This window comes from Aspergillus heteromorphus (assembly GCF_003184545.1).
Source record: "Aspergillus heteromorphus CBS 117.55 chromosome Unknown BO70scaffold_29, whole genome shotgun sequence".
In the NCBI taxonomy this organism is placed as follows: Eukaryota; Fungi; Ascomycota; class Eurotiomycetes; order Eurotiales; family Aspergillaceae; genus Aspergillus; species Aspergillus heteromorphus.
The window spans coordinates 294,669-319,272 of record NW_020290434.1 but is presented as its reverse complement, the minus strand read 5'-3'; the positions used below and the strand labels follow the sequence as shown (position 1 = coordinate 319,272).

The window sequence follows — 24,604 nt, the reverse complement described above, 5'->3', positions numbered from 1 at the left end:
TCTCTGTTTACCTTGACCTTTTCACCTTCTCAATATACGGACTAGAGAGTAGATGGTAGATAGATAGATAGACTGTAGAAGGAGATCTACACGTGGCAACCGGCGATCTGTTAGCGTGGAACATGCATGGGAAGAAACCTAGTACTCTATCTATCTAGATCTATTAATATTCTATCGAGCATCGGCCGTTGGAAGCCAAGCATTTCCGTATAGTTCTTGATTTTGAGCGCCGATAAGACATTGCGGTACAGATGGTGCCTGGGGACTGTTTGACCATCGGGATATCATTTATGATACTATTTGATGATAGTCTATGTATTGACATGTAACTATGCTGTGTAGTTAGCCCTGACTCGTTAGGTCAGCCACACGGCGGCGACGGGCTGGGATTGTGCCGTTGCCACAGCCGGACAGACACAAGAGTCAGTCAGTCACAGACAAGACTCGGGGTGGCTGTCGGTTGGGCGGGTAGGGCGTCATCTTTCCATTTCATTCATTTCATTCATTTTCTCAAGAAAAAAAAAAAAAAGTAATAATGATGATATTGAATCCCCAAAGTCAGACCTACTATGTCTAGTACTAGAAGCCGATCACCTTCCCATCGCGGCACCATCGCCGACCCGACCGTTACCCTCCGACCAAGACCAAAAAATCAGCGATCAGCCCTGAACCTGCGTTCGCCTAACCCAAGCCAACACGACTGCGAGAAGCCGGGTTCCGCCGCTTCCCTTCCCTTCCCTTCCGGTTCCACAGTTTACAGTTTACAGTTTACAGTTTGACTTTCACTCACATCATCCATGATCCATGGTCCATGGTCCATTCCATGGCCCTTCGACCTCAACCCGAACCATGGTTCAGCGATGAGACACCCACACGTCTATTGGCAGGTGGCTGACTTTTTTTGTGCGCTGGTGGCGGTGGGATAGGGCGGGGATTGGATACCAGGTCTATCTACTCTCTCCGGCGTTCCTTGGACTGACTACATGGGTGTGTACCTGCCTTGGAGGGCTTAGGCAGATGCGATGCGATGCGATGCGATGGATGGGCTCGCTTGGGAAGGTGATTAATGGAACCGGTGAGAATGAGAATCAGAATGTTTATCTATCTACTAGTATGTATGGCCGGAAGTGAGTTTTGCAGGGAGACTGGACTAGACTGGAGAGAGAGAGAGAGAGAAGAGAGGAGAAGGCACGGACACTCTCTCCGATCCGTGGGATATGTTTTTCTCCCCGGGTGAGTTGAGTTCTGTGCCTGTCTGTGCTTGTCTGTGCCTGTCCGTGCCTGTCTTGTCCTGTGCTCTAGTACCTGTCTGCCTGCCTGCCTATCCGGTCTGGGCAGTCAGTCCGAGTGGCCACCGTCCCTGACCCAGTCCCGGTCCCAGGGCCTTGGAATTGGAGTTTTCTTGGCTTGGCTGGACTGGGGCTGTCGCTGTCGGTGTCGGATTCGTGGGACGGACGGACGGACGGGATTATGCACAGGCCTGGACGGGCAGGATATTAATTAATGTGGGGGGGGGGGGGGGGGGGAAAGAGGGAGACTCTGAGGGATGAGACATCAGATATCAGAATAGAAATATAGAAAAAATAGAAACAGCACATCATCGTATTGATCAAGACAACAACTATCCGTAACTCGTACATACGTAGACAATAAGTAGTAGGGGAAGTAGGGTAAGTAAGTAGATATAACAGAAAAGGGTAATAACCACCAACCAGCACATAGTAAAAAAAAAAAAAAAAAAAAAAAAAAGAAGTAAGGAAAGACTCGGGTCAGGGGAATGCCAACAACCACAACCACAACCACAACCACAACTACAACATCAACAACAACCAGGAATCACTGGATGGGCTGCAGAGGCTGGACAACCTACTCAAACCCCCTCCCACTCCTCTGATTCGAAACAATCGAAATCTCCACCTGTTTCTGAATCCCACGCCCGCCCCCAGCCCCAGCCCCAGTATTATTGCCCCGGTCCAGGACACTCTGCGGCTTATGCAGATCCTTGAGGATCTGCTCGATGCTATCGCAGTCATCATCGTGCTGGTTCTCCGACGTATGCTGCTCGCGCATGCGCGACTGCGCCGTCGCGTTCTTCGACGTGCCCTTGTTCCCCGAGAACGGGCCGGTGAGCTCGTACGACCGCGACCGCGCCGCGCTGGAGAACTTGCGCACCGACGACATCAGCAGCGGCCGGATGCACGGCACCGACGACGTGATGATGATGATCAGGTTCTCGGCGTAGCCCCAGCGGATCAGGCCGACGGCGCCCCCGGCCCCCAGGTTCACGACGCTGGGCACTTCGTCGAGTTTGGTGGTTTTGATGATGGAGGCGACCATTGCTCTGTGTGTTGGTTCGGTCAGATTGGGGAGAGAAGGGGGAGAGGAGAGGATGGAGAGGAAACGTACACGACGCCCAGACTGAGCAGGCCGATGAGCGAGATCTTGATGCTCGTTTTCAGGTTCAGGTTCCAGAAGATGACGGTGGGGAAGATGGCGAGGAAGAGGTCTGTGGTGGTGTTGACGGCTGCATTCTTCCGGTTAGCTGTTGACAGAATATGGAGAGGGATTAGGGGATGCCGGTGGACTCACAGGAGGAGAAGTAGGAAAAGTCCACGACATCGGTGCTGTTCCCGCAGGTGGTCTTGATGGAGGCATCCCACAGGATGCGCACATCCTTGCAGATACTCAGCGGCAGCACCGCAGACACGATATTGCACGCCAGCTGCAGCAATCCGGCCGCCCACAGCGCGATCATGTACTTCTTGTTCCCGCCCAGGATGCCGATCAGATAATAGGCGAAGGAGAAGCGCGCGATGCCCGTGCTGAAGGTGACCAGCGGCACCTGGATGGCGATGTACTTGAGGACCCCCTCCTGGTCGTGGCGGTCGAGCTTGGTGAGGTCCGAGCCGAAGCCATAATTCACGCACAGAGTCAGGCACACCGTGGATGCGATGGTCAGGGCCTGAAACACGGAGAGGGGGGGGGGGTCAGAATGACTCGGGAGCCGTGGGGGGGCGGACGGGTGGGAAAAAAGAGGGAAGGAGGCTTACCAGAGCTACGAGCATCAGGATGTCGTCCAGGCGGAAATGGTGAATCTTGAACTTGGCGATAATGCGGAGAGTGACAATGACTGTGGCCACGGCGGCTCCAGCCCACAGGCCCCTTTCCAGGGCCAGGCCGGAGCTGTTGTTGAAGCTGGAACCCATCACCACCACAGCAGCAGCAGCAACAGCAGCAGCAGATGTCTTAACGTCTAACGTCTAGACGACCGGGACGACGATGGTGGTCATGTCGCGGCGAGAGGGCAAGCGAGCGAGTGAGTGAGCGAGCAACAAGACTGATATGTCTTATTGTTATTATAATAATAATAATAAGAAGAAAAAGAAGATTATTATTTATTCGACAGGCAAACCCGATGCAGGATTTTGGACCCGACAAGAAAATTATACTTTCGGATCACTCACTCATGGCGGATGGACTGGGAATGCAGGCATGGCTGAATATTGGATCCATGGCGCAGGGCAAATAGCAGAATATTAGGGAGATTGGAACTTTCCCTGCCGACTTCTTCTCCTCCTCCTTCTTTCTTCTCTACCACAGAAGCGAAGCGAGGGATCCGGCCAGCCGACGGACAATTTGTCGCAGCAAGAAAGTGGAGCCCTTTCTTTCTTTCTTTCTTTTTTTTTTTTTTTTTTTTTTTTTTTCGTCCAGACTTGGCCCAATTGACCGCAGCTTTGTCCCAATAGGCAGACGTGGCCGGGGACAGATTGGAAGATAGTTCCATTCTCTCCCGACTATTTCCATCCTGGCTCTTTCTAGCGTTACACCGGAGGACGCCTTCGCCACGAGGTGATGACATCCGCGATCGCTGCAGGATGAGACATGCATATTGCATATACACGGATACCCCAGTTCTGCAACGGCAGTTCCATTAATATCTATCTAAATACACTGTAGGATGGGCTATCATTGCCGATCAGCCTTTCTTCCCCCCCCCCCCCCCCTTCCTCCCCCCTCCTCCTTCGCCCTACTGCGTGCGGGACGGGGGGGGGAAAAGATGGAGATGGGGATTGGGGGAGAAGGATAGGAGATCCCTTGCCCCAAGCTCTCTCGCCGGTCGCCATGGGCGGGCGACCGGGAAGGTCGGAACCATGGCCAGGAGGGAGGGACAGTGGGGCGTGGTCAAAGTTTGAGAGTAAGCCACCACCTGGTCGGACGAAGCGACGAGTGTGTCCGACACAGACACGAACACGACGGTGTGTGCTAATGCCTGCTGCTAAGGTGGCTAAGGTGGGTGGTTATCTAAGGGGGGACGAAGGGGGGTTATTTTTGGCCCGACCAGACCAGCGTGGGAGATAGATGGATGGATGGATGGAAGGTTGGATGGCTGATAACGGCAGATGGTAATTAGTTGGTTAGTTGGTTAGTTGGTTGGTTAGGGTGTCGGCATCTCCCTGGCATCCGGTGCAGCAAGACCGTGGATGAGGGCAAAGACCAACCCCGGTCCTTCGGGCGCCTTTTTTCGATGGTGCAAAAGGCATCCAGGGGCCCTTGCCAATGGGATGATTACTGACCCACTACAATCCACTTGGATTTCCCCCCCCCAAAGCCTAAAGACAGGTCATTACCAATCACGCCGACTCGGAAGCAGTCGGCCGCGAATGTCTCAAAGGCTGCTAGCTAAGGAAGTGCCACCCGGAGCCACCATCGCAGCCTGCAGCCTGCAGCCTGCAGCCCACGATGCATGCCAGAGTAGTTGTAGTAGTAGTCTACTAGTAGTAATGGCCGTTGCCCCCCCTTGCGTGCCTGGCCCTACGCCCGTCGTGGCTAGCGGGTCGACCCCCCCCGTCTCGAACTTGTCGCTCTGCCACTCGGACTGTATCTTCCCTCCCTTCGTACTCGTAGTATCTAGTTATCTAGTACTCCGTAGTACTGTCGTAGTATTGAATACTCTGCTTAATCAACCAACGCCCGGCTAATCCGCGGCGGGAGAAATATCCACCGCCAGCGCCGCGACTTTACGCACTTGGGATACAAGTCCGTTCCTTCCAACGGGTGAGCTGATGCGAAACAAACGGCCTCCTATACCGTCGTCGTCCACTATATAAGTCCTCGTCGTCCCGGCTTCACTTTTGGGTCGAATTCAACAGCGCATCCTGTCCTGTCCTGTCAACCTTCTCCCCCGTCTCTCCCTCATACACATCATCAGGATGAAGGCTTCGACTGTCGCGGCCTCCGTGGCCGCCCTGGCCACTCGGGCCCTCGCCAGCAGTAGCAGCAGCAGCTGCCACTGCATGCCCGGCGACAGCTGCTGGCCGTCGACCTCCAGCTGGGATAGCCTCAACACCACCGTGGGCGGCCGCCTGGTGGCCACCGTACCCATCGGCACCCCCTGCCACGACCCCAACTACAACGGCGACGAGTGCACCACCCTGCAGGACAACTGGTACTACCCGCAGACGCAGTAAGTTTGTCCCTCCCTCGGTCCCCGGAAAGTAGAAAAAGAAATCCGAAGGAATTAAGCTTGGTGTCGATCCCCGCGACTAACCTCGGCTCCTTATCATCAGCTTCGTCTCGTCCTCGTCGGTCATGCAGAGCTACTTTGCCAACCAGAGCTGCGACCCCTTCACTGCGGAGTCCCGTGCCTGCGAGCTGGGCAACTACGTGAGCTATGCCGTGAACGTCTCGTCCGCCGCCGACGTCGCGGCCACCGTCAAGTTCGCCAAGTCCAACAACCTCCGTCTCGTCATCCGCAACACCGGGCATGAGTGAGTTAACCCTAACCCTGCCATCCACCCTGGAGCACTACCAACACTAACCTCGTCCCCCCCTCTAGCTACCTGGGCCGCTCCACCGGGGCCGGTGCCCTGTCCGTGTGGACGCACAGCCTGAACAGCGTCGCCTACGAGGACTACTCCGACTCGACGTATTCCGGGCCGGCCTACAAGCTGGGCAGCGGAGTGATGGGCTACCAGGTGCTGGATGCCCTGGAGGGCTCCGGCCACGTGCTTGTGGGGGGTGAATGCCCGACGGTCGGCCTGGCGGGGGGATACACGCAGGGAGGAGGGCACTCGGCGCTGAGCACGATGTTCGGCCTGGGCGCCGACCAGACCCTGTCCTTCGAGGTGGTGACTGCGGCGGGCGACATCATCACGGCGTCGCGCACCAACAACACCGACCTGTACTGGGCCCTCAGCGGGGGTGGCGCCGGGAACTACGCCGTGGTGACCTCCCTGACCGCCAAGGCGCACGCCGACGCCATCGTCTCCGGCGCCGGCCTCGAGATCACCACCGCCAACATCACGACGGACCTGTTCTTCGAGGCGGTCGAGCGCTTCCACACCTACCTCCCCGCCATGATCGACGCCGGCACGACGGTCATCTACGAGATGACCGACTACGCCTTCCTGATCAACCCCCTCACGGCCTACAACCAGACCTCCGCCCAGGTGGAGGCCGTCCTGGCCCCGTTCCTGTCCGCGCTGACCGAGCTGGAGGTGCCCTACACCGTCGCCTACACGCAGTTCGACTCGTACTACGACTTCTACGAGAACTACATGGGCCCGCTCCCCTACGGCAACCTCGACGTCGGCACCTACAACTACGGCGGCCGTCTGCTCCCCCGCTCCACCATCGAGGCCAACACCACCAACCTCGTCGCCGCCCTCCGCAACATCACCGAGCAGGGCGTCATCGCCGTCGGCGTCGGCCTCAACGTCACCTCCGCCAACGACACCGACAACGCCGTCTTCGCCCCCTGGCGCTCCGCCGCCGTCACCATGCAGATCGGCTCCCCCTGGAACGAGACCGCCCCGTGGGCCGACATGGTCGCCGCCCAGCTCAAGATCACCCACGAGCTCGTCCCCCAGCTCGAGGCCGTCACCCCCGGCGGTGGCGCGTACGAGAACGAGGCCAACTTCCGCCAGTTGAACTGGCAGGAGGCCTTCTTCGGCGAGAACTACGATAAGCTCTGCCAGATCAAGGAGAAGTGGGACCCCGATCACGTCTTCTATGTCACCAAGGGTGTCGGTAGTGAGTACTGGGATGTTGCGGATAATGGCCGCATGTGCCAGTCTGGTTCTTCTTGCTCCGCCTAGACGGTGGCTTGCTTGCTATTTTTTTTTTTTTTTTTTTTTTTTTTTTGTTTCGGGAGATGTTTCTTTTTTTTTTGTCTGAATCCATCTGTTTGTTGCATCGTCGGTACACACAAAGTTAGCGCTGTATAGAGAGACGATTTGGATACCTTGTTGTAACTTATCTAATATTTGTGATTATTCCGAGTCATACTGTTGATACTTGCTTCTGATTTGCTTATAACTTACTACGGTGGCACTGACTACTTTGATACCTATTATTGTGATACTCATTACTGTAACACCCATTATTGTGACACTTTACACCCACCTCTTTCTCCACACCCACCTCTTTCTCCACATCCACCACCACTAAATACACCACCCCATCTCCTTCCTTCCTTCCACACCCTATTCAACCACTTGCGGAAACACCAACGCCAACACCAGGAAACCCTATCATACGAAGCCATCTATCTACATTCTACAGTCATCCAGAACACAATTGAGCCGCGTAGGGGTCGGTTAGTCGACAGAGTACTCCCATCAAGCAAACAATACACTCCAACCAATTATCCTGCTGGCAGCTCGGAGAATTAGACCATCCCATCACCCCAGTTCAACAGCATACAGAAACCCCCCCCTCCCCCCATCCACCAATTGGAGAATTATTCCACCGCCCTACTGCATGCCTCACCCACTGTACCCCTGTAATCCCCATCTGCCACCCAATCCTAGCAGCTACTTAAACGACCCCAACCCCAACCCCAGCACCACTCCCAACCTACTCCCTCCCCTCCCTCCCCTCCCTCACTCCCCCAACATCCAACCCAAACCATCCAGACTATCCTCAACTATCAAAATGGGCGCCATGTCCCTCCCCACCGAGAAAATCCCCCAAACGCAGACCGTGGCTCTCGTCCACGAACTGGGCGGCAAGGTCGAGTTTCGCGAGGGCTACCCCGTCCCGATCCCGGGGCAGAATGAGGTCTTAGCGAAGGTGCTCTACACGGGGGTTTGTCAGAGCGGTTAGTATAGTACAACCCTCCCTCTCTGTCTGTCTCTTTGTCTGTCTCTCTGTCTGTCTCTCTGTCTGTCCGTCTGGTACAGTGAAAGTGAAAGTGAGCGTGTCTGGGTCGGTCAATGCAAGTAAATAATCTCAGCTCCACTCACCTAACGGTCCGGTCAGATCTGCACACGAAAAACGGCACTGCGGCAGGAGCGGACGGAAACCCCGTCACGAAGATCAAGCTGCCGCATGTGGGTGGGCATGAAGGCGTGGGGCGGATCGTGGCGCTGGGTCCTGGTTGTGGCTCGGATTTGGAGATCGGGGGACTCGTGGGGATTCGGTTTGCGAGTCGCATCTGCAGGAGGTGCGAGTCCTGTTTGGCGGGCCAGGAACAGTACTGCGTCAAGAGTACCAATCATCTCCACCATGAGGATGGGAGTTTCCAGGAGTATATTGCGCTCGATGCGGACTATTTGACTATTCTGCCGGAGGATGTTGATCCGAAGATCATCGGGCCGGTGTTGTGTGCGGGTGTGACTGCTTATAAGGTAGGAGGAGGGGATTGCGTCTGTTACTGACGAGTGCTGACGACGCAGGCTGTTCTCAACACGAATATCCGGGCGGGCAATTGGCTCGTCGTTGTGGGAGCCGGCGGTGGTTTGGGTCACTTGGCGGGTGAGTCTCAGCCTTGATCTTTTTTCCTGTTGGCCATCTTCAGGAAACACTAGGCGAGAAGTTCATATGAGGTCTTGACATCCCCATACTGACCAGCCAGTCCAATACGCCAAAGCACAAGGAGCCCTGGTCATCGGCGTCGACGCGGGCGACAAGCGGGATTTCGTCCTCGGTCTCGGAGCCACGGAATTCATCGACTTCACGACGACAGACCCCGTCAAAACGGTGCACGAGATCACCGGCCTCGGCGCACAGGCTGTCGTGGTGACGGCTGGAAGTGCCCGCGCGTTCGCCCACGCCTGTGATATGCTGCGGGTCGGCGGCAGCCTGAGCTGTGTCGGCATCCCGCCCGGACGGCCGGTGCTGGAAACGCCCATCTGCACGATTGTGATCAAGGGGTTGAGAGTGACGGGGAGCCTGATCGGGTCGCTGAAAGAGTGCATGGAGGCGGTGGATCTGGTGCGACGCGGGGTGGTCAAGCCGGAGATCAAGGTCCGGGGTTTCAGGGAGTTGCCTCAGGTGTATGAGGAGATGGAGAAGGGTGATATTGCGGGACGGGTCGTGCTTCAGGTTGCAAAGTGACTGTCATGCAGATATATATATATAGTGTGTCGATCTCAATGAACGTCCGTCGATGTCAATAGAGTATCCACTACGGATCCACGTACTTTTTCGGGCGAGTCGGGGCGGTTCGATGGTCTCGCCAAATGGGGGGGGCGGTCATAGTCAATGGTCAATAAGCGCGCAGGCGCCTTGACTAATGCTTCCGCGGTCTGCGGTCTTTGGTGAGTCTGGGGCGCATGGGTGGTATGGGGAATGTCTGAGTGAGGAACAGGATAGATAGATGGAGGAGTGAGGGAAGGGAAGGTGGAGCAGAAGAGGGGAAGCCAACAGCCAACAGGCATTGTGGCCGATCATACAGCGAGCAGGCGAGGGACAGAACGTCAGCGGCAACCCCCACACTAGTCTTCCCCCACCATCTCTCTCTCTCTCTCTCTCTCTCTCTTCAACTCTCACCCCTACAATTCCACCACATCTACACCTCTACATCCAAAATACCTCCACAATGGAAGACAAACCTCTCCCTCCGGCGAGCACAGATGTAAGTCTCCTCTCCTCCTCCCCTCCAACTCAACAACTCAACAACCCAACCTAACACCACCAACCCAACTAACAAAAGCTCCCCACCCTAACCGCGCACGAAACCTCCCCCTCCCAAATCTTCACGACCTTCACCACCACAACAGCCTACACCCTAGGCCAGGCCCTCCGTGCACGAATCCTCTCCCTGCCCCCCTCCCAACGCAAACCCGCCCTAATCAGCATAACGCTCGGCTCGTCCCCCGTCTCGCCCCACACGGTATTCCAATGCGCGACCGAGCCGGGCACGGTCCCCGACAACGAGATCTGGGTGCGTCGGAAGCGCAACACCGTGTTGCGCTGGGGGGTGTCGTCGTGGCTGATGAGGCAGAAGATGCTGAATGTGGTTCGGTCCGGCGGGGGCCGGGAAGGCGAGGGCGAGGCGGATGTGGAGGCGGTGTTTGTCAGGAAGTTTGCGTTGAGGAGTGAGGGGGGCGGCGGCGCGGCGGATGAGTTTGCCATTCATGGGGGCGCGGTTCCCATTCGGGTCAGGGGGGTGGATGGCGTCGTTGGCGTCGTGGTGGTCAGTGGGTTGAAGCAGGAGGATGATCATCAGGTTGTGGTGGAGGTCGTCGGGGAGGTTGTTGCTGCTCAGGCTGCGGCGGAGAGGGGAGAGTAGGGATTATCTTAGTATTCTCCATCTGTCTGTCTTATCTGTCTACTTACTGGGTTGGGTGGGTGGATATGACTTATTTAGTATGTATGTGTGTGTACGACTGAATTAGGGAAGGGGGGGGGTGGGTTATGGAGATGAGATGGCTGTATAGTCTAGTCTGGTCTATGGTTTAAGGAAAGTAAGTGCCTTTGCACGGAGGAATGGTCAAGCAATGTCAGCATGTTCAGTCAGCCACATAGCAGATAGTTATAAGCAGTAGCAGGTACAACTAAACAGCAGCAGCAGCAGCAGCAGAACAATAGTATAGCTGGCTATCGCCCCCTCCAGGACAGGTATCATACTCGGCAGCCTCCAGGCCGACCAAAAACAATGTCTCAAGAAAACAGCAGCAAAAACTCCATAAATCCTCTAAGTAATTTTACAGTTCATCATGCCCGCTGGGCTCGTCATCCTCGTCCATCGGGCCCGAGCCGTACAGCTTGCTGGTGATCGGGTACGCCACGCTCGACAGCTGCTCCTTCTGCTCCTCGAAGTCCTCCTCCGTCGCCGTCGCCGCGTTGTCCTCCAGCCACTCCGACACCTCCTTGACAGCATCCAGGATGGTCTGCTTGTCATCCTCGTCGATCTGGCCACCGAGACCGTTCTCGTCGTTGACCTGGTTCTTCAGGCTGAACGCGTAGTTCTCCAGGGTGTTGCGGGCCTCGATCTTGCCCTTGATCGCCTTGTCCTCCTCGGCGAACTGCTCCGCCTCGGCAACCATGCGGTCGATCTCCTCCTGGGTCAGACGGCCCTTGTCGTTGGTGATCGTGATGGACTCGGCCTTGCCGGTGCCCTTGTCACTGGCGTGCACCTTCAGGATACCGTTGGCGTCCAGGTCGAAGGAGACCTCGATCTGGGGCACACCGCGGGGGGCGGGGGGGATGCTGGTCAGCTCGAACTTGCCGAGCAGGTTGTTGTCCTTGGTCAGGGTACGCTCTCCCTCGTCTGTGTCCGTTAGTAGACATCCACAACACTCATCGCACGGAGCAACTTACAAACTTGGATGAGCACGGTGGGCTGGTTGTCCGCAGCGGTGGAGAAGATCTGGGACTTGCGGGTGGGGATGACGGTGTTACGGGTGATGAGCTTGGTCATGACACCACCAGTGGTCTCAATACCCAGGGTCAGGGGGTTGACATCCATCAGAACAACGTCGCCGGTACCCTCCTCGCCGGAGAGGACACCACCCTGGACGGCGGCACCGAAAGCAACAGCCTCGTCGGGGTTGATACCCTTGCTGGCCTTCTTGCCACCGAAGAACTCCTCGAGGAGAGCCTGGACCTTGGGGATACGGGTGGAACCACCGACCAGGACGATGTCGTCGATCTCGGACTTCTTGACCTTGGCGTCCTTGATAACCTGCTCAACAGGCTTCAGGGTCTTCTTGAACAGGTCCATGTTCAGCTCCTCGAACTTGGCACGGGTCAGGGTCTCGGAGAAGTCCTCGCCGTTGTGGAAGGCCTCGATCTCAATGCGGGTGGACATCTGGGAAGACAGAGTACGCTTGGCCTTCTCGACCTCGCGCTTCAGCTTACCCATGGCCTTGAGGTCCTTGGTCACGTCGACGTTGTTCTTCTTGTTGTAGAGCTTGACGAAGTGGTCCATGACACGGTGGTCAAAGTCCTCACCACCAAGGTGGGTGTCACCAGCGGTAGCCAGGACCTCGAAGACACCGTTGTCGATGGACAGGAGGGAGACATCGAAGGTACCACCACCGAGATCGTAGACGATGACCTGGCGCTCATCGCCGACCTTGTCCAATCCGTAGGCGATAGCGGCAGCGGTGGGCTCGTTGACGACACGGAGGACGTTCAGACCGGCAATAGTACCAGCGTCCTTGGTGGCCTGTCTCTGGGCGTCGTTGAAGTAGGCGGGGACGGTGACGACGGCGTGGGTGACCTTCTTGCCGAGGTAACCCTCAGCGATCTCCTTCATCTTACCGAGGACCATGGCGGACACCTCCTCGGGGGTGAGGGTCTTGGGGGACTGGTTGACGTCGACCTTGACAACGGGCTTGCCGTCCTTCGCGACGATCTTGTAGGGGAAGTTCTTGGCGTCCTTCTGGACATCCTTGTCATCGAACTTGCGGCCAATAAGACGCCTGGCTGAGGTTAGACAATCGGAACGCGTACCAGCCACGTGGGGGAGGAGACTCACTTGATGTCGAAGATAGTGCGGGTCGGGTTGGCGGCGTACTGGTTCTTCGCGGCGTCACCGACGAGGCGCTCCTCATCGGTGAAAGCGACGTACGAAGGGGTGATACGGTTACCCTGGTCGTTCACAAGAATCTCAACCTTTCCGTTTTGCATGACACCCACACAGCTGTACCCAGTCAGTCCTGATCGTTCCGTAGAATCCGTGAGACGCGGTGCGCAACATACGAGTAGGTGGTTCCGAGATCGATACCAACGACTATGCAGACAAGACGCGTCAGCAAACGAGCAATCCACCACCACCAGGGCTCTGCTGCCACATACCAGTTCCGTAGCTCTCCTGAGTCGAGTTCTCATCCTGAGCGTGTGCGGATCCAAGGAAGGCGAGGGGCGCAATGAAAACAAGCAGGAGGTAAAAGATGGTGGTCCAAGCCGCGAAGGGCTTGGCCGCACCCTGATTCGAGATGCGGGCCATGGTGTGTGTGTGTGTGTGTATGGAATGTGCCTTCACCACAGGACACGTAACAAGCGGGTTGAAAGAGGGTGGGTGTTGTTGCTGTGTAGTCTCTTGGTCCTTGTACAGTTTCCTGTCACCAAGGTAAGAAGAGAAGAGAGAATCCGACCGACCCAGGTGTAGAGGGAAGGGGGAGAAAGAAGAAAAGAGGGAGGGAGAGGGAGTTGTTGAGTGACGACGGAGAGAAGAAAGAATGAGTGACTGGGAAGCTCCGGCCAGAGTTCTTGTATGGCTCGCGGCGGCAACGCGAGCGCAGCGGCCATGCTGGCCTTTTCCTCTGCCTCCCAAATAAGGTTACTCCTCGCCCCCTGATTGGCTGCCGCCACCCCCAAGGCTGCTCTGACTCAGCCGGACCGCCTCACCGCCGAGCGGTACTGCCGGCCAAAAACGCGAGGCGTTCGCTGGGTCTTCGCCTCCTGTTCGCTCCCGATTGGCTTCCGCCCGCGCGGGGCCCCACCGAACCTGCTCGAAGCGTCGGCCATTCGCTCGCTTAGCCACTAGTGCCAGGGGCGCTAGCCCCGGCTGGGATCCGCCTGCCTGTTTGGGTCTTGCCCCTTTCGGCACTTGGCCAACTGGCCGTTCCGCTGATTCGCCTCCTCAGGCCCCAAACTCTGGCTTTGACAGAACTACTTACTTACTGGGGAGAAACAAGACCAGAACAAGACCAGATCTTCACTGATCACTCAAGTCTTCCGCCATTTTTGAGTCATGTATCTAGCCCCAGGGTCTTGCCAGGAAGTGGATACGTCCCCCACTCAGGAGGCACACCACATCCTCAGCCTTCCGCCACGCCCAGTTTCAGGCCTCCCTCCCATGGCTACGTTTCGGCCAGCCTGTCCTATCCAAAACATCGAATGCCTGTTTCATGGGGCTGACAAGAATAGGGGCTACGTTCATCTCCGGAGCCCAGTCCTGATTTCATGGCAGGTCTAGTGGCCGAGATTGTCCCCGAACGTCGGTGATCGGCATGTGGACAGATATATATATATATATGTTTCTCGCAATGTAGACACCTCTTACTACCTACCCCAATTGAAATCACATCGGAAGTCACATCAAAATCATAGTACTAGTACTTCATCTAGGTAGTCTATACTTATGCGTAGTAGCGTCTCGACATGTACATACACCTCTAGTCTCGCTCTATTACTCCAGCAACCCAGCGGCCACCGTGTCCCCCCCAGCTCGTAGCACAATGCGCGTGGGGGCTTCCAGCGGCACCGCCTGGTCCATCTCAACCACAATCCGCGCCACCGTCCCCGGCCCAACAATCTTGGGCTTCTTCTTGATGATCGAGCCAGACCCCTTGTCCAAGGTGGCAATCAGCTGGCTGATCCGCCCAGGCACATGCAGCCGGCCTCGGTGGATATCGACCATGCTGGGCAGCAGGTGGTCGAACGCCAGCACCTTGCACGTAAACGAGGTGACATTGGCGATAGGTGCGGAGGCCCGGCAGATCACGTCGCCGGAGCGGAGGTGGATGGGATCGATGTTGACCAGGTTCAGCGTGACGTTCTGGCCCGCCACCGCCCAGTCGTTGGGTTCCCCGTCCACTTCCAGGCTGCGAATCGTGGCCTTTTCCCCGCTGGGCATCGTCAGGATTTGGTCGCCCACCTGCAGACTACCGGCGTCGAGGCGGCCGGAAATTGAGAGAGGGTTCTGGACGCTGCCCCGGAAGACATCGCCGATCGTCATCCGTAGGGGCTTGTCAACCGCATGAGAGTAAGGCTCCGTCGCTTCCAGCTCCCCGACCAGCGTCTGGCCTTGATACCAGGAGACCTTGGGGTCTTCGCTGCGGCGGGTGACGTTATCTCCACTGATGCCGGAACAGGGGACAAAGGCGATGTTCTTGGCCTGGAACCCGGCCGTGGTAAGGAAAGAGGACACCTGTTGTTCGATCTCCTCAAAACGCTCCTGGTCCCATTCCACCGAGTCCATCTTGTTCACCGCAACGATGATGCGCTGAATACCCATGCTCCGCGCGAGTAGAGCATGCTCCTTCGTCTGCCCCTTGAGCCCCGACTCGAAATTGCCCGTCCCGGAATCGATAACCAGGACCGCAAAGTCAGCCTGGCTGGCTCCTGCAATCATGTTCGGCACGAAATCCCGATGGCCGGGAGAGTCGACAATGGTAAACACGGTCGACTCCGTCTCGAACTTGTTCGTTGCGATGTCAATGGTAACACCACGCGCTCTCTCCTCAGCCCCCTGGTCCAACACCCAGGCTAGAGCAAACGACTCCTTTCCCATCTGGTGCGCCTCACTCCGGTACTTGTCCAGAGTGCGCTGGTCGACAGCTTTAAGGTCCGCCAGCAGACGTCCCATCAACGTGCTCTTTCCAGCATCGACATGGCCTGTCCATCGTTAGCGGCATTCACCCATACCCAAACAGCCCAACTGACCAATGACCGCAAAGTTCATGGCCTTCTTCCGTTGCGATTTACTATATTCAGACAGCACATCCAGGTTCTTGCTCCTCACATTCACCTTCTCCTCGACGCTAAGGTTGTTCATGCCACCCGCCAAGTCAGCCTGGGCCTTCTTGCCCGCCGCCTTGGAAGAAGCCTGTTTCGACTTGAAGCCTGCAGGGTCATTAGGGAAGGTTTATATCTTGCGCCGAATAGCCAAACCTTTAGCAGAACTCTGAGCATTCAACACAACATCATCGGGGCTGGGGCCTGCAAAGTCAAATGGTTCAGCATGATCCTGTCCGTAGATCCTGATCAGATCCAGCGTATTGGCAGACAAGTGGCTGGGCTCGGCCATCTTCGGACGCGTAGCATCTCCCACAATCGTGCTGGCGAAAGTAGATGGCGATGCACGGATGGTGACACTGGGTTCCTCCGGTTGGCTTTCAACCGGCACCTGTGGCTCCGACTTGACCTCCACAACCTCGGGGGTGCTTTGTTTCCTTGGCTCCGGGGACGTCTTCTTAGGCAGCGGACTTCCCAGACGAGGTCCTTTCCCGAGCGACCGTGGCGACTGCAAACTGTCCAGTGACTTCTGCGGCTTGCCACTACTAGCAAGTCTCTCCCGCAGAGACAGCGGCGCCTCCTTTCGGTCGCCCAAAGACGCCTGGGGCTTTTCGACATCCGGCACCGCAGCAGGGGCCGGGGGGGAAGCCTTATCACCGTCCTTCTTCTTGCGTGCTGCGGCCAGAGCAGCCAGCTTCGACATTTTGCCACCACTCTCAGGAGCGCCCCCGAGTAAACCGAGGCGAGGATAGAGAGGCTCGACCAAGATCTCCGCCTTGCGGTGTGCGGGTACATTGAGCCATGGCGCGTCGCGAAAGAAGTCCGCCGCGGAGAAATGCGCAGTCGGGGGGACCGGAGGAGAAAAGGGAGCAGGGTACATCATCGGCACTGAAAAGCCTGTTAGAACACACTTGAACTTCCACCACGCGGTCAGTTTAACCCAATAAATCACAAGGGAGAAAGTAATACTCACAATCCGGAATTCACTCTTTGACCCGCCCGAGCCCAACCACCGCAATAAACACCAACAAAGATTCACGGGAGAGTGGGCTTACCTGCGCTTGGCTTTGCCTTCACAGCCGGAGCCGGAGCACTCGGCTTCTTCACTTCTTTCGCCTTTTTGCCTACATCAAGATCTCATTAGTACTGGTATTCACAAAATAAGCCAAGATCCTGAGGCAATAAATGTACCTCTCAGGTAATTTACGGATTTCTCCACGTCGTTATAATAATGCCACAGTGCCTCCTGGACTTCTTCCCGAGTAGCAGTGACCGGAGGGTCCCCCGCACTCAGCTGGCTCAGGACCTCGGCGGTACACTGCTGGAGGAACTCCTGCTCCTCGGGATCCGGGGAGTCGTAGCCATCATCATAGTCATCTTCGTCGTAGCTCACTGCTTTAACGCGATGGCGCGACATGGTGGGTTGTGTTGCTGGGGGAGCGGGGCAGGTTGCTAGGGAGGGGTTTTTTCGCGGGAGGGAAAGTCTGGCAGGAATTGGGCTGATCGGTTCAGACCGGAATCAAGAAAAGAGTATAGGAAGAGCCCCTTTCTGCTCCTGTCGAGTGCTGGGGTGGGAGGAGGGGGATGTGGTTGAGAAGGTAGGCAGGAGTGGATGGTGCAGGAGAAGAGAGAGAGACTCGGTGGTGATCGATCGAACCCACCACGTCATTCCCCGCTTCAGTGCCTGGGGCAGCAGCAGCTGTCGTCCAGTTGGCGCCCATCCAAAAACCAATACCCGGTAATACGTGTCTGGCACAATCTTAGTCTACGCTCGACCCCTGGCATGTAAGGACTTAAAACTTCTGGAATTTCTATCTCTGGAGCTATATCTGGCCTCTGTCCAACCCGCACATGGAAACCAATTATGACAGACGGTATCCAATGCCGCCACAGCCATTCGCAGCTCATCGCGTATAAGCAAGTTGATAGCATCGTAAAAGGGTCATCAAAAATTCGCACCTCTAACTGCGAGAAAAAGATTTACTTCAGGGGGCTTCCGGTGATGAAGTCCCCCGTCCCCGGGCCCGCGAAGCTGCCGTTGCTGGGAGTCAGCGCAATCGACCGCCGGAAGGCTTGCCGGGGGGTTGCCGGCGCGCTGGCAGCTGCGCCGACGACATCGGGCGTGTTGGGAGTGTTGCGCCCACTGTTGTTCTGCATCGTTACCGCAGTGCCGGGGCGAGAAAGGACGGTGGGAACCCCGTTGCGCGGCGGGGGTCGGAATCCCAGCTTCTGTCCTTCGCGGAAGATCTCGTCCAGGATCTGGGATACAATGCCTGCGTCTTCGTATTCTTTGAATTTCTTCCACAGGCGGAGGGCCATGCGCGCGTCCTCAATGGAGTCGTGGCCCTGGTTGTCATCGGCGGGTTCTTCTTGGATGTATTCCTTGAACACCGCCCAGGCCAGGTATCGAAGACTGAGGCGCCGGTTCTTGCCGAATTGGAAGAACAAATACTGTGTATCTACCGTCTGATTCTTGGGAACTTGCATGTTCACCTTGCGGAAGTCAGAGGCCAAGCCGTGTCCGACAAACACACAGCCGAGGTTGAGGAGCAGCCACAGCTTCTTGTATGCCACTTTGAGCGGAACCAGGTTATGTTGACTGAGTCTCGGGTCCAGGTCCCCAGGTTTGATTCCTGAGTATTGAGTCACATAGTCCACAATAGGCTCCTTGATGGTGATGTAGTCATCGATGAACGGAACGCCCTCCTGGACTCCCGACCCGCGAAGGACGGAGACTCGGGCGAGGCCACTCTTGCTGGGGCGTACGATTTCCTGGGAGCCATCTGCTTTCACGTCGATCTCGGCCTTTTCGAGATCGACAAACTCGGTATCAAGAGCGACAGGTGTACCAGGTGCTGGCCTTTCTTCATCGGAAAGCGTGATGCATGATTCCACGGCATGGCCACCGCTATAAGATCGGTTAGTACATAACATTGATCTGTGGAAGGGGTTAAGCTTACTTCAGCGACCATTCACGGAAAAGAAGCCCGGTATCAAGAGCATCCTTCCAGCTATCATTCACGGCATGGCGGCCTTCTCTCACCTGGAACGCCAGTACACACGGTGATTTCCATGGCTGGTTGAAGCGGAGAGCTTCCTCCTTATCCACCTCGGTCACCAGGAAGTCGTTGAAGAGGTGCCACTTATTTTGGGTCTCTGGCTCACGAGAAGAAATCGAAACATTGATGAACGAAACCAGATGCGCCTTCTGATGCTCAGGGACATCGATTTCACAGACCAGACCGACCAAGTCGTAGATGGCGAGCCCGGGCATCTTAGCCTGCACCCGCATTTTGAGATCATCGCCTTCAAAGCACAAGGTCTGACCGTTCTCGACCACGATTCCGACCTCTTCAGGCAGCCATCCGGGGATCGTCCACAGCCGTCGACAGATTGGGTTGCTCAGTGCCGCATTCAGCATCAGGACATGAGGCATGCGGTGTACGGACTTTCGGATAGCAACCTGCTGGTAACGTCGACAATAGTTGCACCAGCCGCGATTCTGGGTCTCCCGTTCAATGCTGGCCCGCAATATATTCGAGAAGCGAAAGGCAGGGTTTCGTCGAGCTTGCTTGATGTCGATCGCTGGATAGTGGAGCTCGTTGACAAGGGTGTTGCCTGGTCTCACAATTTCATTCTGGCAATAGATGCACCGAATGGATTCGGACGCAAGCGTTGTAAAACGGTGATCAAAGTCGTCTGAGGCGGGTGAGATCATGCGGAAGTCATGCGAGATCTGATTCAGAAAGAATCTGTTCACGGCCTGGATTGCTGCGGAGAGCGACTTATTCGTCAGGTTCTCTTCGAAGAGACCAAGGTTGGACGCCTCGCGGTAGCTACTGAACGTCTTCAACAAATTAGTAGCCTGGCAATTCTGGCCATTGGCTTTCTCAAGCATATCAAAAAGGTAGCCCATCTCGCAGAGGAGGCAGTTTTCGAATATACAGGAACTGGCAGCGTGCTGGAGAGCAGTGTTGCGAGCTACTGGAATGAACTTGAAGAGCTGAAGGAGAGCATTTGTAAAGGAGTTGGCAATATGTGTCTCTAGCCCAGAGAAATTCGTCTGGTTGTAAAATCTGGGAAAGTCAGTCGCTAGAATCGATCATCAAGGGAACTTGCATGTACAAGCTTACCTGAAATCGAAATCATCAACACCAAATCTGCTATATTTGATCTCTACATTGCTGTATTTAAGGAGAGGATCGTCGTCCGCCTCGCCGTTTATCTTCGCACCTGCCAGTGCTTCAACCGTGTCGGTAATTGCTCCGTCTGACTTCGCTTTGCTCTGCTCTCTTGCTTTTTCGCTCAGGAATTTTGGCGCAATCAAGGCGGGTTCCGCAGATGAGAGCGCGCGTGTGTTCTCAACCTGGTAACGTCGCGTTTTCTTCGGGTTCGGGGCATAATGGCCGATTTCCGCAGGACGAAGATAAGGGATTAGAGCCTGATCCACCGCAGCCGGCGGGCTCCCGACCTCAAAGACAAGGTGGCTTGGCCACGCAGAGAAGAGACGATCGTGATAATAAGGCATGCCGACCATGTTCAAAGGCGTTTCTGGGGACCAGTCCAAGGGGGGCGGCCGCGGGGCTACATCCGCGAACTCGGTTTCCTTGCTCATCTCATTGAAGTGAACCTTGGCTGGTGAGCCCCACAGGTGGATGGCACATTCGGCATCAATGATCGCCAATGCTTCTCCGGACGGCGAGAGGTCGATGCCGAGCATGAAAGACACGTTCGCCTGGCGGAGGTTTATCGAGTTGGGATTCATCAGGTCCACCACCTGAAGTTGACCCGTTTGAGAGGCGACAAAGCTAGTCGTATGGAGCTTCGGGTGCATGCGTACATACGCGGCTCCCGCATGAAAGGGGATTGGGGGAAGCGGGGAGAGGGTTTTCAAGTCGTACACGTTGGCCAACGGATCCACGATCGGGGAGCCCATATGCCTGACCGAGAAACCGCATGTAACCAAAAGATCATTCCGCGCATCCATGTCATTGATTGCCGTCCCGTGTGCTTTCCACGACTTCACTACACTGAAGTCGTTCAGGCTCAGCGCGTTGACTGACCCAGTATCTGTCGCAGCACACAGATAGCGACTCTTCTTCATCATCGTGTAGTTGTACTCGGTTGGCAGCTTGTCATTGATGATTCCCTTATCAATGTCGATCGTAAACATCATCTTCTGGCATCCTGCAACGATGATCCGATTCAACTGGGCGGTGAAGCTCATGCATCGGAGATCGGTCATTTCCTCGTGGGTGATATGCCATTGTGTCAGGCCGCGTCGGGTTATCATATGTACACTTTTCGAGGAGAGTGAGATCACGCCTCTGTCATGGAACAGGATCTGCCGCACCGCGCCCTCAGACGCCGGGTGCGCTCGAACAGAGGTATATCGCTGCAACTCGGGGCCGTAAAAGGAGGTAATTCGTCCCTAAGCAAGAGAGACACCAATCAGCATGGACTCGGGGTAGGAATTCACAATAGGGGACCAACATATTCATTTCCTGCCCACAGCAGTTCCATCACATCATCAAAGGCTATTGTTGTCGCGGCTGTCGGCAGGGCGTGCAGGCTCGGAGCGGGCACCGGAATGCGCGACAATTCATCCCAATCGGCCTCCATGGCCTTGACATCGCACCCGGTCGGGCACGGACACTATACAGGGGGGGGGGAGGATGTTCGGGATAGCACGGAGTCAAGACGATTCAAGACAGCAGTTGGGTCTGTCCATTGGGGAGCGACGTGAAAGCGGGCATCATTGGGCGGAGACGCGAGTGCGGGGAGAGCTGGCAGGAGACAGGAGGGGCCTGTCCTGGAATGCTGAAGTGCTGTGGCGCTGTGGCAGGGGAAACGCGAGTCAAGTTGTCGAGTCCGACAGCCGCAGTCAGTCCCAGACTCTCGTATCTGGAGCAACTCACGAGACGGACAGTCTCCGGGATGAAGACATTCCAGACCTTCGCAGGCGGCAATAATGCTCGAGGAGGTTCGTTCCCGACTCGCGGTCACGTGAGGCGGCATGCCCAGCGCGTGTTGCTGACTCAGCGCCATCAGCCCTGGACCTGGACAGTACCACGGATGGGGAAGGAAGAGAGGGACACAGGAGGAGGAGGAGGAGGAGGAGGAGGAGGAGGAGGAGGAGGAGGAGGAGGAGGAGAATAGACCGATGGGTGATGATCTGAAAGTCAATCCCGATCACAACAATGGAATCTCTACGTCACGTCCGCCACGATATGTACTGCCATCAATCTCCGTCTGGTTCGAATATAAAAATTGGCTCCTTCAACGCGGAGCTTTGGCCCGGGAAGGCTACAAGTAACTGTCTCGAAATGCTTTTCTACTGCACGCCTAAAATGAGCCGAAGAAGCTAGGCGCATCACACTACGGGGCTGTCGAGGCGTCGATAGGACGGAACTTCGGGAGGCATAAATGAAAGCAAGAGGCTTCCTCTTCCGGTAAGTGTATTACTGCACTGGATATTGCTGCTCTGACAGCCTGGTTAATCCCACGAGAAATGAGTCTTGATGGAAGCATCCCCTGTGATACGAGCCGTAGATGGAGTCAAGCAAGTGGTGTCAGTAAATCAGGGAATTGCTGACAGTTCCGTTCCGGGGATCAACTGGACAAGGGAGTCGTCATGTCGAACAGGACATTTGATTTTGCCGCTTGACATGGCCATAATCTTGATTCCAAGCCCCCGGCACGTATACTTTTCTCAAGACAAGGAGAAATTTTCCGGCCCATGGGTCATCCTGGGATAGCCTGCGTGTGACCAACCTTGAGGCTTTAATGACCTAAATACACGGAGCCAGTATCCGGGCACGATGCCACTCTTAATATAAATGATCTCACCGACCTCGTAAAACACATCCAGACGCCTATCTGGGAAACTGAAAACAAAGTACCAGTTAGACATGGAGGTTCTTTCTGAATTCAAGTCTGCGTGACAGGCTCTCTCCCAAACCCACAATCAATCTGTCGTCGAATGGACCACAGTGTGCGTCGGCCAGCTATTAGGGTTCTTCGTCCCGGGCCTGATATTTCTCGCGCTCGATGTCCTGCAACCAGCATGGGTCCAGCCAGGAGGAAGCCAGGCCAGTTCTCCACGCCCCGGAAACTAGAGAAAATGGCCCGATACTCGACGAGAAATATGCTTATTTGGGTGGGCAGTCCACGGAGTATGTCTTTGGCTAGCATATCCACACACTCTATTTGTAGTTAGCAGTAAGCTCCCTACATAGAGAGAGGCCGTGAGTCAATACCTTGGGGCTTTCGTCCTCGGAGAAGGCCTCTTTTATACTTTTTTTGTGTTCAACGGGTTGCTGTTCGATTTGGTCACTTTGGTGCCGGTGGCCTTTTTGTAGGTACATCTTCGAGTGGTGTTGATGAGAGCTCTCCATGCTGGCACTTCTGAGTGGCGTCGTGAGCCACAGTGGGTAGGATTATCGGGACCAAACGGACTTCACTGGGCGCACCATGAGAATCCGTCGAAGAATCTGGGGCGTATGCGATGACGGACCTTATTTAAATGCTTTGGTTAGTTCTCTGCCCTTGACCGTGGTGTTTACTGACTGTTGATAGCTGAAGGGTGAGAGGAGCGGATGGGAATAGCTTTTATCTTGGAAGGAGAGGTGTCGGCTGTCAGAAAGTATAAGTATACTTGCGAATAAAATGAGGGGAAGAAGAGGAAGAAACAGAAGAAGAAGAAGAAGGAGGGGAGCGAGGAGAGTCCCCGTTGGGCCTAGTACCGACACATGACCGTGTTCTTCACTGCAAGTCTCGTCCACCGAGAAAATCTTTCTCTCCTACACCTGAATAACTACGGCACTGGCTATGATGTGTTTCCCGAAATGGGCAATCTAAAGCTACTGTATCCAATTTCCGATCCTGCTGTATACTATGCACATTTGAGCGCTCTTCTATCTCGTTATATACTCCTCCCCAGACCAAAGTCCATCTATGGCTCTCCCCCACGCAGCATCTTGGCCAGGTCTGTAAACGCGGCACGACGCTTATCCACGATATCATTGAACACATCCGCATGACCGATACTGTCCACGATGACTTCGTCCTTCCCTGCAGCAAGTCCCTCGTACGCCCGCTCGGTGAATGCAGCCAGCGGCATACCAAAGCTGCAGCCTGACTCGCCCATCCAGTCGTGCAACTCAGCTTTGAAGCGTTAGCTCAAGTCAACCAGAGACAGATCGGCTGACTTACTCTGGACTACGGGAGGAGAACGCTCAATGACTTTGACGGTGGAGTGCCGGAGCTGATCACGCAGACACATCGCGAAGGCGTTCAAAGCTGCCTTAGACGCTGAGTAGGCGGGGATCCAGGCGCCGGGAACAATGGATAGGAGAGAGCCAGTACTGGGATTCATGTGAGTATGGGACTGAAACCGATGGGCACTCCTAAAGACAAAGCTTACTAGACAAAACTCGTGGGATCGGACTTCTTCTGGGGATACGGCAGGAAAGCATGGGTGAGGGCGACAAAGCTCGAAAAGTTTATCTTGATCTCCTCATGAAAACCAGAGAGGTCGAAGGGTTTAGTCAGGTCGAGTGGCGTTTGGGTGCCTGCGTTGATGAAGACACTGTCTATGTCGGGGGACTGTTGCATGACTCTGCCCGGCTGGTTAGCGTGGCTGGCTCCATGACAAGCATGGGGTATCAACCCACTCCGCAGCGAACTCAGGAATCTTGTCCAAGTTTCCAATGTCAAAGGCCACACGTTTGGCCTTGTCCTCGCCGTGTTCCTTTACGAAAGCATCCAGGCGGTCCTGGCGACGACCGACGACGATCACCCCCTTTCCCCTTTGCAAACGGTATAGTGTAAGAAGAACAAACCTACCTCGCATCAACCATCCTCCTTGCCACCTCCTCCGCACCCCCCACGCCCTCCCCAGCCCCATACC

The 24,604-nt window shown here is 55.7% G+C and overlaps 8 protein-coding genes across 8 annotated transcripts; 3 read left to right on the top strand and 5 right to left on the bottom strand.

Moving 5' to 3' along the window:
- Positions 1–1,866: 1,866 nt before the first annotated feature.
- On the bottom strand, positions 1,867–3,206 carry BO70DRAFT_355510 (uncharacterized protein; the record flags this gene model as incomplete). Its single annotated transcript, XM_025541902.1, has 4 exons — positions 1,867–2,341; positions 2,407–2,542; positions 2,590–2,962; positions 3,051–3,206. The coding sequence occupies 4 exons, from the start codon at positions 3,204–3,206 to the stop codon at positions 1,867–1,869; spliced, it is 1,140 nt and encodes a 379-aa protein (XP_025396105.1).
- A 2,004-nt stretch (positions 3,207–5,210) lies between these two features.
- BO70DRAFT_343284 (putative isoamyl alcohol oxidase) lies at positions 5,211–7,097 on the top strand (the record flags this gene model as incomplete). Its single annotated transcript, XM_025541412.1, has 3 exons — positions 5,211–5,464; positions 5,568–5,768; positions 5,837–7,097. 3 exons carry the CDS (start codon positions 5,211–5,213, stop codon positions 7,095–7,097), a joined length of 1,716 nt encoding a protein of 571 aa, XP_025396104.1.
- Positions 7,098–7,961: 864 nt separating this feature from the next.
- On the top strand, positions 7,962–9,385 carry BO70DRAFT_365307 (zinc-dependent alcohol dehydrogenase). Its single transcript, XM_025544034.1, has 3 exons — positions 7,962–8,630; positions 8,679–8,757; positions 8,858–9,385. Exons 1-3 carry the CDS (start codon positions 8,217–8,219, stop codon positions 9,337–9,339), a joined length of 975 nt encoding a protein of 324 aa, XP_025396103.1. The 5' UTR covers positions 7,962–8,216; the 3' UTR covers positions 9,340–9,385.
- A 561-nt stretch (positions 9,386–9,946) lies between these two features.
- Positions 9,947–10,483, top strand: BO70DRAFT_253445 (DUF967 domain protein; the record flags this gene model as incomplete). The annotated part of the gene is made up of 1 exon (XM_025538823.1): positions 9,947–10,483. A coding segment is annotated over one exon (537 nt), but the record flags the coding sequence as incomplete, so codon positions are not given.
- Positions 10,484–10,654: 171 nt separating this feature from the next.
- bipA (Hsp70 family ATPase KAR2) lies at positions 10,655–13,397 on the bottom strand. Its single transcript, XM_025546101.1, has 5 exons — positions 13,030–13,397; positions 12,934–12,964; positions 12,710–12,874; positions 11,548–12,653; positions 10,655–11,497 (listed from the first exon to the last, which is right to left on the bottom strand). Exons 1-5 carry the CDS (start codon positions 13,178–13,180, stop codon positions 10,932–10,934), a joined length of 2,019 nt encoding a protein of 672 aa, XP_025396101.1. The 5' UTR covers positions 13,181–13,397; the 3' UTR covers positions 10,655–10,931.
- An 871-nt stretch (positions 13,398–14,268) lies between these two features.
- Positions 14,269–17,299, bottom strand: BO70DRAFT_365305 (putative translation elongation factor EF-1 subunit). Its single transcript, XM_025544033.1, has 5 exons — positions 16,885–17,299; positions 16,749–16,817; positions 15,850–15,897; positions 15,622–15,801; positions 14,269–15,573 (listed from the first exon to the last, which is right to left on the bottom strand). The coding sequence occupies exons 1-5, from the start codon at positions 17,108–17,110 to the stop codon at positions 14,366–14,368; spliced, it is 1,731 nt and encodes a 576-aa protein (XP_025396100.1). The 5' UTR covers positions 17,111–17,299; the 3' UTR covers positions 14,269–14,365.
- A 198-nt stretch (positions 17,300–17,497) lies between these two features.
- Positions 17,498–21,746, bottom strand: pan2n2 (poly(A)-specific ribonuclease). The gene is made up of 4 exons (XM_025540519.1): positions 21,187–21,746; positions 19,827–21,124; positions 18,654–19,769; positions 17,498–18,601 (listed from the first exon to the last, which is right to left on the bottom strand). The coding sequence occupies exons 1-4, from the start codon at positions 21,313–21,315 to the stop codon at positions 17,674–17,676; spliced, it is 3,471 nt and encodes a 1,156-aa protein (XP_025396099.1). The 5' UTR covers positions 21,316–21,746; the 3' UTR covers positions 17,498–17,673.
- Positions 21,747–23,647: 1,901 nt separating this feature from the next.
- Positions 23,648–24,547, bottom strand: BO70DRAFT_298807 (oxidoreductase, short-chain dehydrogenase/reductase family; the record flags this gene model as incomplete). The annotated part of the gene is made up of 4 exons (XM_025539617.1): positions 23,648–23,859; positions 23,908–24,059; positions 24,119–24,313; positions 24,369–24,547. The coding sequence occupies 4 exons, from the start codon at positions 24,545–24,547 to the stop codon at positions 23,648–23,650; spliced, it is 738 nt and encodes a 245-aa protein (XP_025396098.1).
- Positions 24,548–24,604: the final 57 nt, after the last annotated feature.